This window comes from Panthera tigris, chromosome A1, assembly GCF_018350195.1.
Source record: "Panthera tigris isolate Pti1 chromosome A1, P.tigris_Pti1_mat1.1, whole genome shotgun sequence".
In the NCBI taxonomy this organism is placed as follows: Eukaryota; Metazoa; Chordata; class Mammalia; order Carnivora; family Felidae; genus Panthera; species Panthera tigris.
This window is the reverse complement of record NC_056660.1, coordinates 13,839,986-13,854,655: the sequence shown is the minus strand read 5'-3', so window position 1 is coordinate 13,854,655 and position 14,670 is coordinate 13,839,986. Positions and strand designations below refer to the sequence as shown.

The window sequence follows — 14,670 nt, the reverse complement described above, 5'->3', positions numbered from 1 at the left end:
ACAAGAGTCACTGATGAACTAAAACCAGTAAGTGAAGGTTTGTTGAAGAACAGGATATTTACATAGTCTCAATGTATTTCTCCACCAAATACTTATTATCCCAAAAGAGAAAGTAGTAATTTTATAATGAAGAATTCTGGCAGACACCACATTAATCAAATGATCAAAATTAACATCTCCAGTAATACGACAACTGAACGCCACGCGCTTCTTGACGTGATACAAAGTGACAGAATTGGTATGACTTGTGCGTGACTGCATCCAAAAATGAAAAACCTGAATCATCATGGGCAAATATCAAACAAATCCAAATTAAGGGACATTCTACAAAGTAATTTGCTTCTATTCTTCAAAAATGTGAAGGTCATGGAGGACAAAAATGCTAAAAATAACTATTCTATATTGAAGAATATTCAAGTGACAAGGTAACTTAAATGCAATATATGATTCTCGAATTGGATTAAGAGGAAAAAAAAAGAGATTTTTTTCTAAAAAGGGTATTATTGGAATAATTGGTGAAATTTAAATGCTATCTTTGGATTAGATGATACCATTGTATTAATGTTAAATTCCCAGGATTTAAATGGTTGCCTTTGGTTGTCTAAGAGAGTGTCTTTTAGGAAATTAACAGGAAAATATTTAAGGTAATAAGGTATCACATCTACAATTTATTCTCGATTTAGAAAAAAATACATACACATATATGTATGTCTGATTATATTTACATAAAATGGAGAATGATAAAGTCTATGTGGTAAAATATTAAAATACTGGGAAACATGGTGGAGTTTTAGTAATTCTTTATAAGATTCTTACAACTTTTCTGTAAATTATAAATTAGTTTTCTGAAGCAGAAATTAGTATGTGTGAATATATGATGTGCCTGGAGTAGAGAAAACTCTACCATGCTATAGTGTTAGAGAACAAGGGCTCTCAGTCACATACACATGATTCAAATTTTAGTTCTATCACTTTGTACCAACTTTCACCTTCCTGACGTACAAAATAATAGTGATACCGACTACAAGCTATATGTATACTCCTATGTGTATGTGTAAACATGTCTATGTATATATAATTACATTACATATAAACAATTGAACAAAATTAACAGATGGAATGCTTAGCAGAGATTCAAACTCATGGTGAACATCTAGTAAATTTTAGGCATTATCAAGATTAAAAGCAATAAAAAAGTCATAAATGACAGAATAATATATCAGACTGTATAATATAACTTTTAAAGCCCTATCATTAAAAGACACAAAATAAGCTAATAAATGAATATTAGAATACTTCTACATTATTTTCCCTTACTGAGAATTAAAAAAAAATTTTTTTTAATGTTTATTTATTTTTGAGAGAGAGAGAGACAGAATGTGAGCCGGGGAGGGTCAGAAAGAGAGGGAGTCACAGAATCTGAAGCTGGTTCCAGGTTCTGAGCTGTCAGCACAGAGCCCCATGTGGGGCTCAAAATCACAAACTGTGAGATAATGAGCTGAGCCGAAGTCAGACGCTCAACAGACTGAGCCACCGAGGCGCCCAAAAAGATTTTTATAAAACAAAAATTTTCAATGTCTTTGTGAGTATGCTGAGAAAAGCACTCTAACATATTACACAGTAACTACTCTCAATAATCCTACATAAATCAAAGACAGAAGTTAATTATTATATACACAGGTGTAAACACTGCATTATTTATAAAATCAAAATTTTAGGGGCGCCTGGGTGGCTCGGTCAGTTGAGCATCCGACTTTGGCTCAGGTCATGATCTCACGGACCCTGAGTTCAAGCCCCATGTCAGGCTCTATGCTGACAGCTCAGGGCCTGGAGCCTGCTTCGGATTCCATGTCTCCTTTTCTCACTGCCCCTTCCCCATTCATTCTCCGTCTCTCTCTGTCTCTCAAAAATGAATAAACGTTAAAAAAATAAAATAAAATAAAATAAAATAAAATAAAATAAAATAAAAATTTTAGAAACATGTAAATGGCACATTCTTTTGGATTGCTATGTAGAGCCAAAAAAAAAAAAAAAAAAAAAAAAACCATAAAAAAAAAATCAAGAAAATCTCAATTTTGTTAAGAGAGTTTAAGTATTTCATACATTTAATTCAATGAAATTTAGTGGAAGCACACACACCAAACATGTAACAGTTACTATTCCTGGGATTTGGGTATAAATAATATATTTCTTCTATATCATTTTATTTTCTATGCTGAGTATGTATTTTTATATAATTAGGAAAATTAGCAATAACACAATGAAGAATATAATTAATTTCTACCATACTTAGAATAAAGGGTAAAGTCTGGGGTAAAATATAAAAAAAAAGGCAACAATCTCAAAGCACCAAAACAACTATATTCGAACACAGTGGCCATGATCAGTTTCATCTGTTTTTAATACTATGCCTATATCTTCCCAAGTATCAACAAGTACACTGGCTAAAAGGCAGAATATTATTTTTTACCTGCCTTTATTCTAAAAATAATTTAATATTAAAAATCCATAAACTTCTCTATCACAAAAAGCTCTCAACACATAGGGCTACTATCTAAGAAAGACAATAGTTCAGGATATTTTCATAACCATGCACATCTGTTCCCTATAACAGTACTCAGCATACAGAACAGTAATAGTACCATGAATACAGTGGTAGTGTTGTACTTACCTAATCCTTTAGGTGTAATGCCACTACTGTCAGCAGGATTAATGACCCAGTAGTAATATTTTAATGTGTGCATTAGCTGTAATACTGTTCCTACTCTGCGTATGGTGGTATAAATGGTAGCAGTTCCAATAAATTCAGCAGACAAGTAAGTGTATAGGGAGAGCTGAACCTAATACAGAATATTAGCAAAGCATTAAAATAAATTTAAAATGCCTCAAGTGTTTATTATAAATATACATTTTAATTTAAATGCAAATTAGTAAAGGCCAAGAAAGAACCATTTATTATGAGGTTAAAAATAACTTTTAATTAAATATTATTTATATTGAAAAAATCTGCAGCCAACACATTCTAATAAAACTTATTTTAATAAAAGTAATCTAGTGGGTATTACCAATGAAATAATTTTAAATGACTTAATAATCTATCAAAAGTATCTGATAGGAAGACCAAATTATTTAAGAAGTTAACTAGACTAAAGCCTTTAATCAAAGTATATTTCAGCAGCTGAAAGAAACAGAACTAATATCTATCAGCTATATCATACTTGGAAAAAATATACATAGTCCTATATCCTAAAAGTTCAGGTAGTTTCAAATTTTCTTAAGCCACTCCCACAGTATTAGAATCTAAGCATGTAAGCAGAGAGAGGACAAGCCAAACATCTTGTTTAAAAAGTGAACAAACATCAAGTTTGAATTTAGCACCACAATTAACATGCTAAACAACAAAGGTCAGAACTTATATTATGTAACCAAAGTTGTATGGGAAACTTGAAAACTGTAAAAGGAAGCTCACATTCATGAAAAATGTCCGTTATTATTGACTTCCAGTAGACTATAACAGGGCTAAATCTGGCTAAATTTAGGTTAAAAAAATAAAAATTTTATCTTGATATCTAAAAAACAATGTATATCTTTATTTTTAAATAAATAATGTTTACAATCATGATATAAACTCTGTATTTACAATAAAAGCAATTTTCCAGTCACTGTGATTGTACTTATCATGGCATAATTAGTTACCTGTTACTTTCTGTTTTCTTAGTCTTAATAATCAGTGTAGCAAATTCTTTCTTGGAAAGATATGAATCACAACCACTAACTTCAGAATGCAGTTATTAGATCCAGTTTAATTTAAACTAGAGTTTCATTTAGTTTAATATTTACATATTTCATATTTTGATTGCTGATTCTGTGGAATTCAACTGCTTCAGGTTGACTATAAAACAGGTTGAAAAATCCAAACAAATGTTTTCCACTGGATAGTTTAGGTCCATAACTATAATTTATGATATTACACTAAAATGAAATGAATGAGAACAAAACGTATACCTTTGCAGGTGTATGTATCCAGATGGCTGGGTTGAATAAAATGTGATCACAAAGCTGCTTTAGCAAAGGTGCTCCGTGAGATAAGCCATCAAGGTACTTTGCAAAGGACAAAAATTGCTCCAGGACAGCTCTAGTTATATGGACTCTTGATGACTGAAGAAAAGGAAAAGATTTTCAAGCTAAAAATACCCAGAACATCACATTTTAAAACTGCTGACTTGCAATAAGTACATATGCATTTTCCATATCCACCCCTAATACGTTAAGTATAATATAAAACTGTATATTTCCTTCAGCATTCAAAATCTAATTATATTCAGAAACGTAACATTTTAAGATAATTCTCTTAAATGACAGTTTGTTATCTGAATCCCTTTCCAGAACACCTGCAGATAAATAACTCAGGTTAAATGCCACTCTCAACCCAAGCTAAAGAAATAAAGTAAGTTATGAATAAAAATGGTCTCAACCCATTTTTGTGTGAGTTGACTAAAGAAGAGATCTCAAAGAAAATTAAAATGGAATACAATTAATACCATGATCACACACACGCATGCACGCACGCACACACACACACACACACACACACACACACACAAATATTGGGAAAGAGAACTATCATGAGATCCAAACCAACTGGAAAACAAATTGACCCCACCATTCCACTAAAGCCTTTCTTCATAAAATCACAAATGAGTTGCACATGGACAAATACAAAACATTTAAAAAGGCAAATCTCACTTTCCTGGAAATACTGCCCCCTTTGGCTTTCATGACCTTCAGATTACTCCCCAGTGCCTTCTGCTTAAAAGATGGGAACTGATGGGGCACCTGAATGGCTTAGTAGGTTGTGTTGGACTCTTTGTTTAGGCTCAGGTCATGATCTCACGGTTTGTGAGTTCCAGGCCCACACAGGGTTCCACACTGTCAGCACTGAGGTTGCTTGGGATTCTCTCCTCTCCCTGTCTCTCTGCCCCTCCCCAACTCATGCTGTCTGTCTCTCTCAAATACATAAATAAATTTTTAAAATTAGCTTACAAAATGTTTATTTAAAAAAAAGATGGGATGAGGGGTGGGTGGGAGAGGAAACTGTGTGATGGGCATTGAGGAGGGCACCTGTTGGGATGAGCACTGGGTGTTATACGGAAACCAATTTGACAATAAATCTCATATTAAAAAATAATAAATAAAAATTTTAAAAAAGATGGGGACTGCTGAAACTTATCTTCTCGCTCCTATAAAACCACTCTCCCTAGACGATATTTTATACTTCCACAGCTTCATGTAACAATACCTCTATTCTAAACACTCCATCAAGATTTTCAACTGCCATCACCAATACATAACCTACTATCAATGCCATTTAGAGAAATGACAGACCTTCCATAATTTAAACCAAACCTTAAAGCTGCATTGGTCAATATAGCAGTCACTAGCTATTTGTGGCTACTGAGCCCTTGAAATGTGGCTAGTCCCAGGTGATAGTGTTGTAAGGAAGTATACACTGGATTTTGAAGGTTTAGAATAAAATACAATACAAAGTATCTATTACCCTTTTTTAATTGAGTATATGCTGAAGTGATAATATTTTTGGATATATAAGGTTAAATAAAATACATTATTGTATTAATTTCACATATTATGTTATGAGACATTTTTATTTTTTTATTTTACTTAAAAAAATTTTTTTTAATGTTTATTCATTTATTTTGAGAGAAAGAGAGACACACACAGAGCGTGATTTGGGGAGGGGCAAAGAAAGAGACAGGATGTGAAGCAGGCTCCAGGCTTTGAGCTGTCCGTACAGAGCCTGACATGGGGCTAAAACCATGAACCACGAGATCACAAACTGAGCTGAGGTCCAATACTTAAATGACTGAGCCACTCAGGCACCCCTATGAGAAATTTTTACATAACATACAAGGCTTGCATTATATTTTGACTGGACAATGCTGCTTTGGAGTATAATTTCAGATGAAAATATTATAGAGTAAATGCTGTTCTTTAAAAGCTGATATTTCAAATTCAAATGTGAAAAATATGTATTACTACACAAATGTTTCCTTCCTCATCTGGTGATCTTTTTTGATCCTCCCTAGGATAAAGAATCACCTACCACTAAACCCTGAAGCACAGGTCACATCACATCTTTATCTCCATTACCAGGGATTAAAGTCCAAATAATAGTATAGGATAATTAAGGTCTAAAAAGGACTAAACTGTCTTACCAATTTTACTTCCCATATGGTATACCTACACTCATCATGCTCATAACAAAGGCAACTCAATACATTTGACACAAGCATGCCATGCATTTCATAAGGGGTCACAAACTCATATGAGTATAATATTCAAATAGTTAACAACAATGTATGAATTAGGGTAGGAGACAATAAATAGTGAGAACTGATGAAGGTACCTAAAGGAATAAAAGTAAAATAAATAAAATAAAATTCAAAACTAGAAAACTTTTCATTGGGCCAAATAAATTATTTCTTTGGAAAATAAGTTTTGCCTATACAACACCAGTTTCCTTCATGTGCCTTCTCTACCATGCTCCCTCAACTTGTAAACCCCTTGCATCTGTTTCCTTTACTTAAAGGTAGATTCAATACTCTTCACTTAGTCATACAGAAAATGTGCATGTTGAGGACTTACTACTTGCCAGGGACTCTCTGTGGCACTGTGGAAAGAACACTTAACAAAAAGCCCTGAAAAAGCCTTGCCTTCACAGAACTCTAAGTCTAAGAAAGGAGAAGCCTGGGACGTACAACAACATAAAAAGGTAAAATATGTAACAAGTCAGATGTTAGTAAGTACATGAAAAAACAGAGTGGACAGGAAATTTGTGGAAGGGTGATTATGAAAAGGTGTTACTGAGTAGGTACCAATTAGTTTGAAGTATAATATGGATAGCAATTATTTTTTATTACTAGGCTTTTATTACTAGGTGTTTGACAAAACACCAGTGGTGAGTAGATAAGCAATGGTCCTAACAAAGGCTGGGAGAAAAACTTTACATGAAATTTTTTTAAAAAGATGGAAAAATGATCCTAACAAGTAGCTGAATTGTTAAAGAGTGGGAAGTGGAAGACACAAACAAATAAGTCTTTAAGGAAAAAGAAAAATCAAAGCTTGGGCAGTCATTTTAAAGGAACTTTAATGAGAAGAATGCAATGTTTTTAAAATTTTTAACCACTTTATTCATGGGTAGGGAAAAAAATTAAAACAAGAGATCAATGGTTATATTAAGCTTTAGCCAGCCCCTTCACTAGCTATAATTTCAGATAGCTTATCTTATAGACTATAATTTTATTCAGTAATGATGATTTCAAGAACATTATCTGATAAATCCTATTTTTACACTTAAAATTCTGAAATAGAACAGTCAGATCCTGTTCCTAGATAAACATTTTCAGAGATCAGATTTTATTCTATAAAACTGTCATGTGTTTGCAAAGAACAATAAGGCAATATAAAATCAGACTGGCCATTATGCACGTATTCATTTGAGGAAGTAATTCATAATTTGGAAACAAGTTTTCAACTTGCTCTGTGTTATAAAAAGATACCCTAGAAGCATCACATGAGGCATTCCTTCCACATTACTAAAAAAAAAAAAAGTATCAGTTTTTTCATAGCAATTAAGCTCTTGGGTAGTAATTTTTATTCTAACGTTTATCTTTAGGAAATATCTTCCTAAAACTGTGTTTTGTTTTGTTTTGTTTTTTATTGGCCTACTCAAAATCCCACCAGGCAGAAAATGAAAGTTCCTTCAGTAGCATGTTACCTTTACCATAAGTAGTACTTATTCCTCCTGCCTTGCATTACTATTAATTATTCACATGTCTTTCTTTCCTGTTATAAAAGAGAATACTATGTTATTCATCTTTTTTTTGTGTCTGGTGCCTGCCATAATTCCTCAGCAGAAGAGAATAAGAAAAGACAAAACACAGATTAGGAGAAAAGAAGATATCCAACTCTGCTTTAATGAGTTTCGTTTGAATGATTGCTTTGAAATATTCTTTATTTTGATATTTGCTGTCATTTTCTCAAGTAAAGCTGTTTAAAAAGAGAGTTATACTTGGATAATTTATAGTTATAAATCTGTAAACTGTATGCTCTGAAATTTAAACTATGTAACAGTACTTTTGTGTGGTGACTGAACACATAACTTATAAAATGAACTATATGAACTGTGATAGAAGATATTGGAAATAGAACTTGAGAAGCTAGGGGAAAAAGTTAGATGATAACATTTCACTCCATAAGTAACTAAATCAAATGGAGGCAATAGATGTTAAAGCGAGAAGTTGCTATTCAGTAAGAAGAGGTCTTTCCCACATTTAGAGCGGCCCACCATGGAATGGATTACCAGAAATGTTCATTTAAAATTTTTTTTAATGTTTATTCATTTTTGAGAGAGACAGAGAGACTTAGCACGAGTGGGGGAAGGGGCAGAGAGAGAGGGAAACACAGAATCCAAAGCAGGCTCCAGGCTCTGAGCTGTCAGCACAGAGCCCGACATGGGATCTGTGAGATCATGACCTGAGCCAAAGTCGAACGCTTAACTGACTGAGTCACCTGTACGCCCCAGAAATGCTCATTTTTATTGCAGAAACCACTCTACACATACAGAATATATACTATATTATTAAGGAAATTGTGGAAAATTATTTTAATTACTACAGGTACATCATAAAGTAGTTGATCCTCAACATCCATCTCACTCCTTTTAGGACACCAAGATTGAGCTCCAAATAGCTTAATCCAATATGAGTCATTTATGTGTTGTTGTTGTTGCTGTTGTTTGGGGGAGACAGGTAGAAAGCAATTAGTTCAGAGAACCAGCATCAAAATTTTCATGGCAACAAATGATTCAAAGTAGGTCAAGACCTAAGCTGACTATCAAATTAGAGAGACGGATGTCCTTCAGTATCTGGCAGAAGGAGCTCTTCTGCCTACCCCCAATCTGGATGTGAAGGCCTATAGCACTAAGTCTACCCAGAAACCTTCTTTTTACCACAAAGGACAGCAGCTATATCATCAAATAAAATCATCAGTGACTTGGCAGAGCAGACATACAGAAAAAACCTAGGTCCTTAATGACATAATGGAGCCTCAGACAACCAAACCCTAAAGCCCAACCTAATGGATATATTGGATATAGGTTTTACTGGCTGTGCTGATCTATTCCCCAACCTTCCCCATCCTATTTTATGCTCCAGAGGCTCCCATGCCTGTTGGCTTCCTGTTGGGTTTGACTAGTTAGAGACACCAGCAGGAAACTAGAGGCCAGGAGGAAAATGAAGTTGGGGTATTTATTCTACTAGCTTCACCCCTTCAGGCCAATACACCACATTCTTTTACTTAAGACCACACTCCAGTTGGGTATGATTTCTTCCAGAACTACAAAACTTTCTCTTTGAGTTATGGTAAACAATCCTCTCATCTCTTCAAACCTTGCTGATTTCCCTTAACAAGGGAACTTAAGGCCGATGCAGGGCTTGAACTCACGAACCATGAGATCATGACAGGAGCCGAAGTCGGACGTTTACCTGACTGAGCCACCCAGGCGCCCCACTAAGTTACACCTTCTAAGACAAGGACATAAAGCTAAGTGATAGTTAACTATTAGCTTGTTATTAGTTGATGATAAAATAAAAATGGAACTTTAAAAAAGTAACTAAATAAAAATAAAAATGTAAACTTTATTATCTATACTATTCACCCAGAAACTGATGTTTAAAATAAAGCAGTATGAATATTCATCTGTAAAGGTGAAAAACATTCTTTTAGGTACTCAAACAAGTATGAAAGTGCTTTTCATTTATTCAATTTAATCCAACAACTATTTATTGAGGCAGGCACTCTTTTAGGTCCTGAAGACACAACAATAAGGTGAGAACAAAAAAGATGCAGTCCCTGCTTTCATCCAGCTGATGCTTATATTCTAGTGAAAAGAGGCAGAAAATAAACAAGTAAAAAACGTCCGAATCGTGCTCTCAAAAATCAGTAGAGAGATAGTGATGACTATGGAAGGGCTACTATTCTATTTAGAGGGATGAGTGAAGACTTCTCTGATAAGATGTCATAAGTAAAATCATAAAAGAAGTGTAGAATCAAGCCATGTGGACATCTACAAAATGAGTGATGAAAGCAACGTGAAAAGAAAATGCAGAAGTCTTGACATGGATTCATGCTTGCCATTTTAGCTTTTAAGGGAAAGGCAAAAAGGCTTTTTCATGGCCAGTGCGTCTATAACAGAGAAAGCATGAAGGGGTATAATGAGATGATGTCAAAGGTAAGAGAATTGTGAATTTACTTTGAGAAGGACGAAGTAGTAAAGTATGGCATATTTTAGGAAGATTAGTCTGACTGCAAGAAAAATAGACTGTGGATAACCAATGGTGATCGACGGTGATTGAAACAGGATGGTATCAATGTGATACAGAAAGGACTAGGATCGTAAGTAGGGAGAAGTCATTCATTCTGGATATGTTTTAATACCAAGACAAGATAATTTGGATAGAATATGGATTTATTGTGTGAATAGAGTCAAAAAGTATTAATAACATTTTTGGTCTGAACTACTGGGTGAATGGCAATGCTATTAACTAAAATAGAGAAAACTGAAGGATGAAAGATGTGAAAGGAAAATGAGTCCTTAAAATTGAGAAAGAGGAGGCGTGAGTAGGAGAGAATAAAATAGGGGACCAAGGAGGTAGGAAGAAAACAAAGAAAGGATGCTGTTACAAAATACAATTGAAGAAAGCATTTCAAGGAAAGAATGTTAAACTGAAATGTTAACAGACCAAATAAGATGAAAACTGAAAACCTTAAGATGTAACAATATGAAGACTACTGGTGACACTGACATGAGCCATTTGAAGGATAAAAGCCTGGGGGCGCCTGGGTGGCTCAGTCGGTTAAATGGCCGACTTAGGCTCAGGTCATGATCTCGTGGTCTGTGAGTTCGAGCCCCACGTCGGGCTCTGTGCTGACAGCTCAGAGCCTGGAGCCTGTTTCAGATTCTGTGTCTCCCTCTCTCTGACCCTCCCCCGTTCATGCTCTGTCTCCCTCTGTCTCAAAAATAAATAAACGTATAAATAAATAGATAGATAAATAAATAAATAAATAAATAAATAAAAAAGCCTGATTGGGATAGGAATGGATCTAAGACTAAATAGGATTCCAGGAATATAAAGATGGTTTAACATTTGAAAAGTAATTAATATAATCCACTAAGAAAAAATTAAAGAAACATCTTAATTTTCTCAAATAATGCAGAAAACCATTTGGTAAAATTCACCTGTTTATGATAAGGAAAACTTCTCAGCAAACTTGTAGTGGACAGTTTCTTAATTTGATTTAAAAATCGACTAGGGGTACCCAGGTGGCTTAGCCAGTTAAGCATCCGACTCTTAATTTCAGCTCAGGTCATGATCTCACGGTTCAGGAGATCAAACTGTCAGTGTGGAACCTACTTGGGATTCTCTCTCCCTCTCACTCTGCTCCTCTCTCACTTGCATGTGTTCTTTCCCTTTCTCTCAAAATAAATAAACATTCTTTAAAAAATAAATAAAAATCTACTGACAGTAATCTACAGCATATACCACACTTAGTGGCTAATTATTGAAAGCTTTGCAAATGAGCTCTGGAATAAGATAGGGATGCCCACTATTACAACTTCTGTTTGGCACTATACTGTAAGTCTTAGTACAATATCAAGGGGAAAAACACAAAAAGAGTAAGTATTAGGAAGATATAAAATTTTCTACAAGTAAATGTTTCTTAAAAATTGACAAACTACGAGAATTAGAAGAGTAGCAAGACGTATATAAAAGGTCAACATGGGGGCGCCTGGGTGGCTCAGTCGGTTGAGCGGCCGACTTCGGCTCAGGTCATGATCTCACGGTCCGTGAGTTCAAGCCCCACGTCGGGCTCTGTGCTGACAGCTCAGAGCCTGGAGCCTGTTTCGGATTCTGTGTCTCCCTCTCTCTGACCCTCCCCCGTTCATGCTCTGTCTCTCTCTGTCTCAAAAATAAATAAACGTTAAAAAAATTTTTTTAAAAAATAAAAGGTCAACATGAACACCAATTATATTTCTATATATCAGTGATAAAAAAAAAAACTTACATTTGAAAAACCTCAAGAATCTAGGAATAAATTTAGCAAAAAGACAATGTTTTCTACCACAATTCTACCAGAGTCCTAAGTAAACAGAAGCATGCACCAAATGTATGAATTGGAAGGTTTAATATAACACAATGAAACACAATGAAAATCCTAGCATTTTTCTGGTGGAAATTAACAAACTGATATAGATGTTAATGCAAATACCCTTGAATAGCCAAAACAATCTTGAAGATTCTTTCCAAAATGGGATAATCATAAAAGAAAATGAAACAGTGACTTATATTAAAATTAAGGACATTTATTCTTCAAAAAATATCAAGAGAGGGGGCGCCTGGGTGGCTGAGTCGGTTAAGCGTCCAACTTTGGCTCAGGTCATGATCTTGCGGTTTTTGAGTTCAAGCCCCGCTTCGGGCTCTGTGCTGACAGCTCAGAGCCTGGAGCCTGCTTCCGATTCTGTGTCTCCCTCTTTCTCTGCCCCTCCCCTGTTCATACTCTGTCTCTTAATAATAAATAAACGTTAAAAAAAATTAAAACAAAAATATCAAGAGAGTGAAAAAGCAGGCTACAGAGGAAGTGATATTTCAGAATGCATCTCCAACAAAGGTCTCAAATACAGGATATAAACAGAATTTCCACAAATCAGTAAAAAAATGATAGACAATTCATATGAAAAAGGATAAACACTTCGAACAGGTATTTAATAAGAGTGGATAACTAAAAGACAGTAAGTGTACAAAAATGCTCAATTTAATTTGTCATCAGGGGAATGCAAATTAAAACATAATGTGATCTACAGAATGTAAGACTATCTTTGCAAGTCACATATCTAATGAAGATTAGTGTACAGAATAATAAAAAAATTGCTACAATTCAATAATGAAAATACCATATTTTTTTTAATGGGCAAAGTTCTAAATAGACATTTCCCTAAGGAAAACATACGAATAGCCAATAAGCACATGAAAAGATACTCAACATGATTAGACAACACAGAAATGCAAATAAAAAATGACATGCCATTTCACACTCACTAGGATAGCTAGAATAAAAAAGACAATTAACAAATGTTGGCAAGGATGTGAAAAACTGGAAACCGCACATACTGTGGATGAAATGAAATTTTCCACTTTGGAAAACAGGCTGGCAGTTTCTCAAGTGGTTACACACAGAATTATGATAGTATCCATCAAATCAATTCATAGGTAAGTATCTACGTAAGAGAAATAAAAACATATGTCCACACAAAAACTTGTACATGAAAGTTCATAGCAGCATTAGTCATAACATCCAAAAGATGGAAAAAACACAAAAGTCTATTGACATCTGAATAGATAGATAAATGTGTTGTATGCATACAATGGAATATTATTCAGCCAAAAAAGAAATGAAGTACTGATATATGCTACAACATGGATGAAATCTTGTACACATGACAATAAGTGAAATAAACAGGATACAAAAAGACCAACACTGTACGATTCCACTTACATGGAACATCTAGAATACACAAAATCATAGAAATAAGAAGTAAATTACAGGTTGCCTAGGAGTGGGGATCTTGGAGGGAAATTGGGGAAATTGGCAAAGGACATGAATAAGTACTCCATCAGTGAGAAAAAGTGGATGTGCAATAAATATATATGAAAATATGTCATATCTTCTTCAAAATTTCAAAAAATGCAAATTAAAACCATAATGAGATAATATTTTCTACCTAAGCTGACAATATAATTTTAAGGTTATTAATTCTGAAAAGGAGGAAGAACTGAATATGTCTTTTATTTTGATTTAAAGTTTTCTCACTGAATTTCTAATTTTTAAATTTTTTTTAAGATCTACTTTTAAGGAATCTCTATACCCAGCATGAAGTTTGAACCCAGAACCCCCAGATCAAGAATTATGCTTCACCAACTGAGCCAGCCAGGTGCTCCAATGAATTTCTAATTTTAAGCTAAGTGTTATGTGTAAGAAAAAAAATGCTCACTTTAGAATTATTTTGATAACCTCACAGCAGATGGATGAAAAATATATTCAAGGGATAGATCCTGGCAGTGATCTTGTCCGTACATAGCAATGGCACATTACATTCATAATATCTAATTTGCATAAGATATAATTTAATATAAGTCTTCTAAAAAATTCTTAATAATCTAGATGTAAAAAATAGTTTTCCATGAAACCAAACACCTCAATGAAAATCTTAATGTTTCTGAAAAAATTATTTCATTAAAGAAATGCTACAAATGATCAATCTACTTAATAACCTACTACTTCGCCAATCATCAATCCTTCAAGAAAGAATATTTGTTTTAAAACAAAGACAAGTTACAAGAATTTCAAAGGTAGAACAATCTGAGTTGAAAAAACTATTTCCAAAAGTCTTCTCAATTTTATTTCCAAATGGAAAAATAAGTTTATCCCTCTTATTCAAGGCCTCACCTCTTTATTTCTCAAATAGTTCCATTTTCAGAGCAACTGAATGCTAAAGAGTTAAATGATAAAAATAGGTTTGAGAGAGCTAATGAG

The 14,670-nt window shown here is 34.0% G+C and overlaps 1 protein-coding gene across 8 annotated transcripts in view; it reads right to left on the bottom strand.

Annotated features, from left to right (window-relative positions):
• Positions 1-14,670, bottom strand: part of NBEA (neurobeachin) — a 678,339-nt gene that overhangs the window by 508,494 nt on the left and 155,175 nt on the right. For all 8 annotated transcript variants that reach the window (XM_042998658.1, XM_042998776.1, XM_042998897.1 and 5 more), the window contains exons 12-13: positions 4,006-4,158; positions 2,672-2,840 (exon numbers count right to left, since the gene is read on the bottom strand). In XM_042998658.1, coding sequence (XP_042854592.1) covers positions 2,672-2,840; positions 4,006-4,158 — 322 coding nt within the window. The remainder of the gene's footprint in view (positions 1-2,671; positions 2,841-4,005; positions 4,159-14,670) is intronic.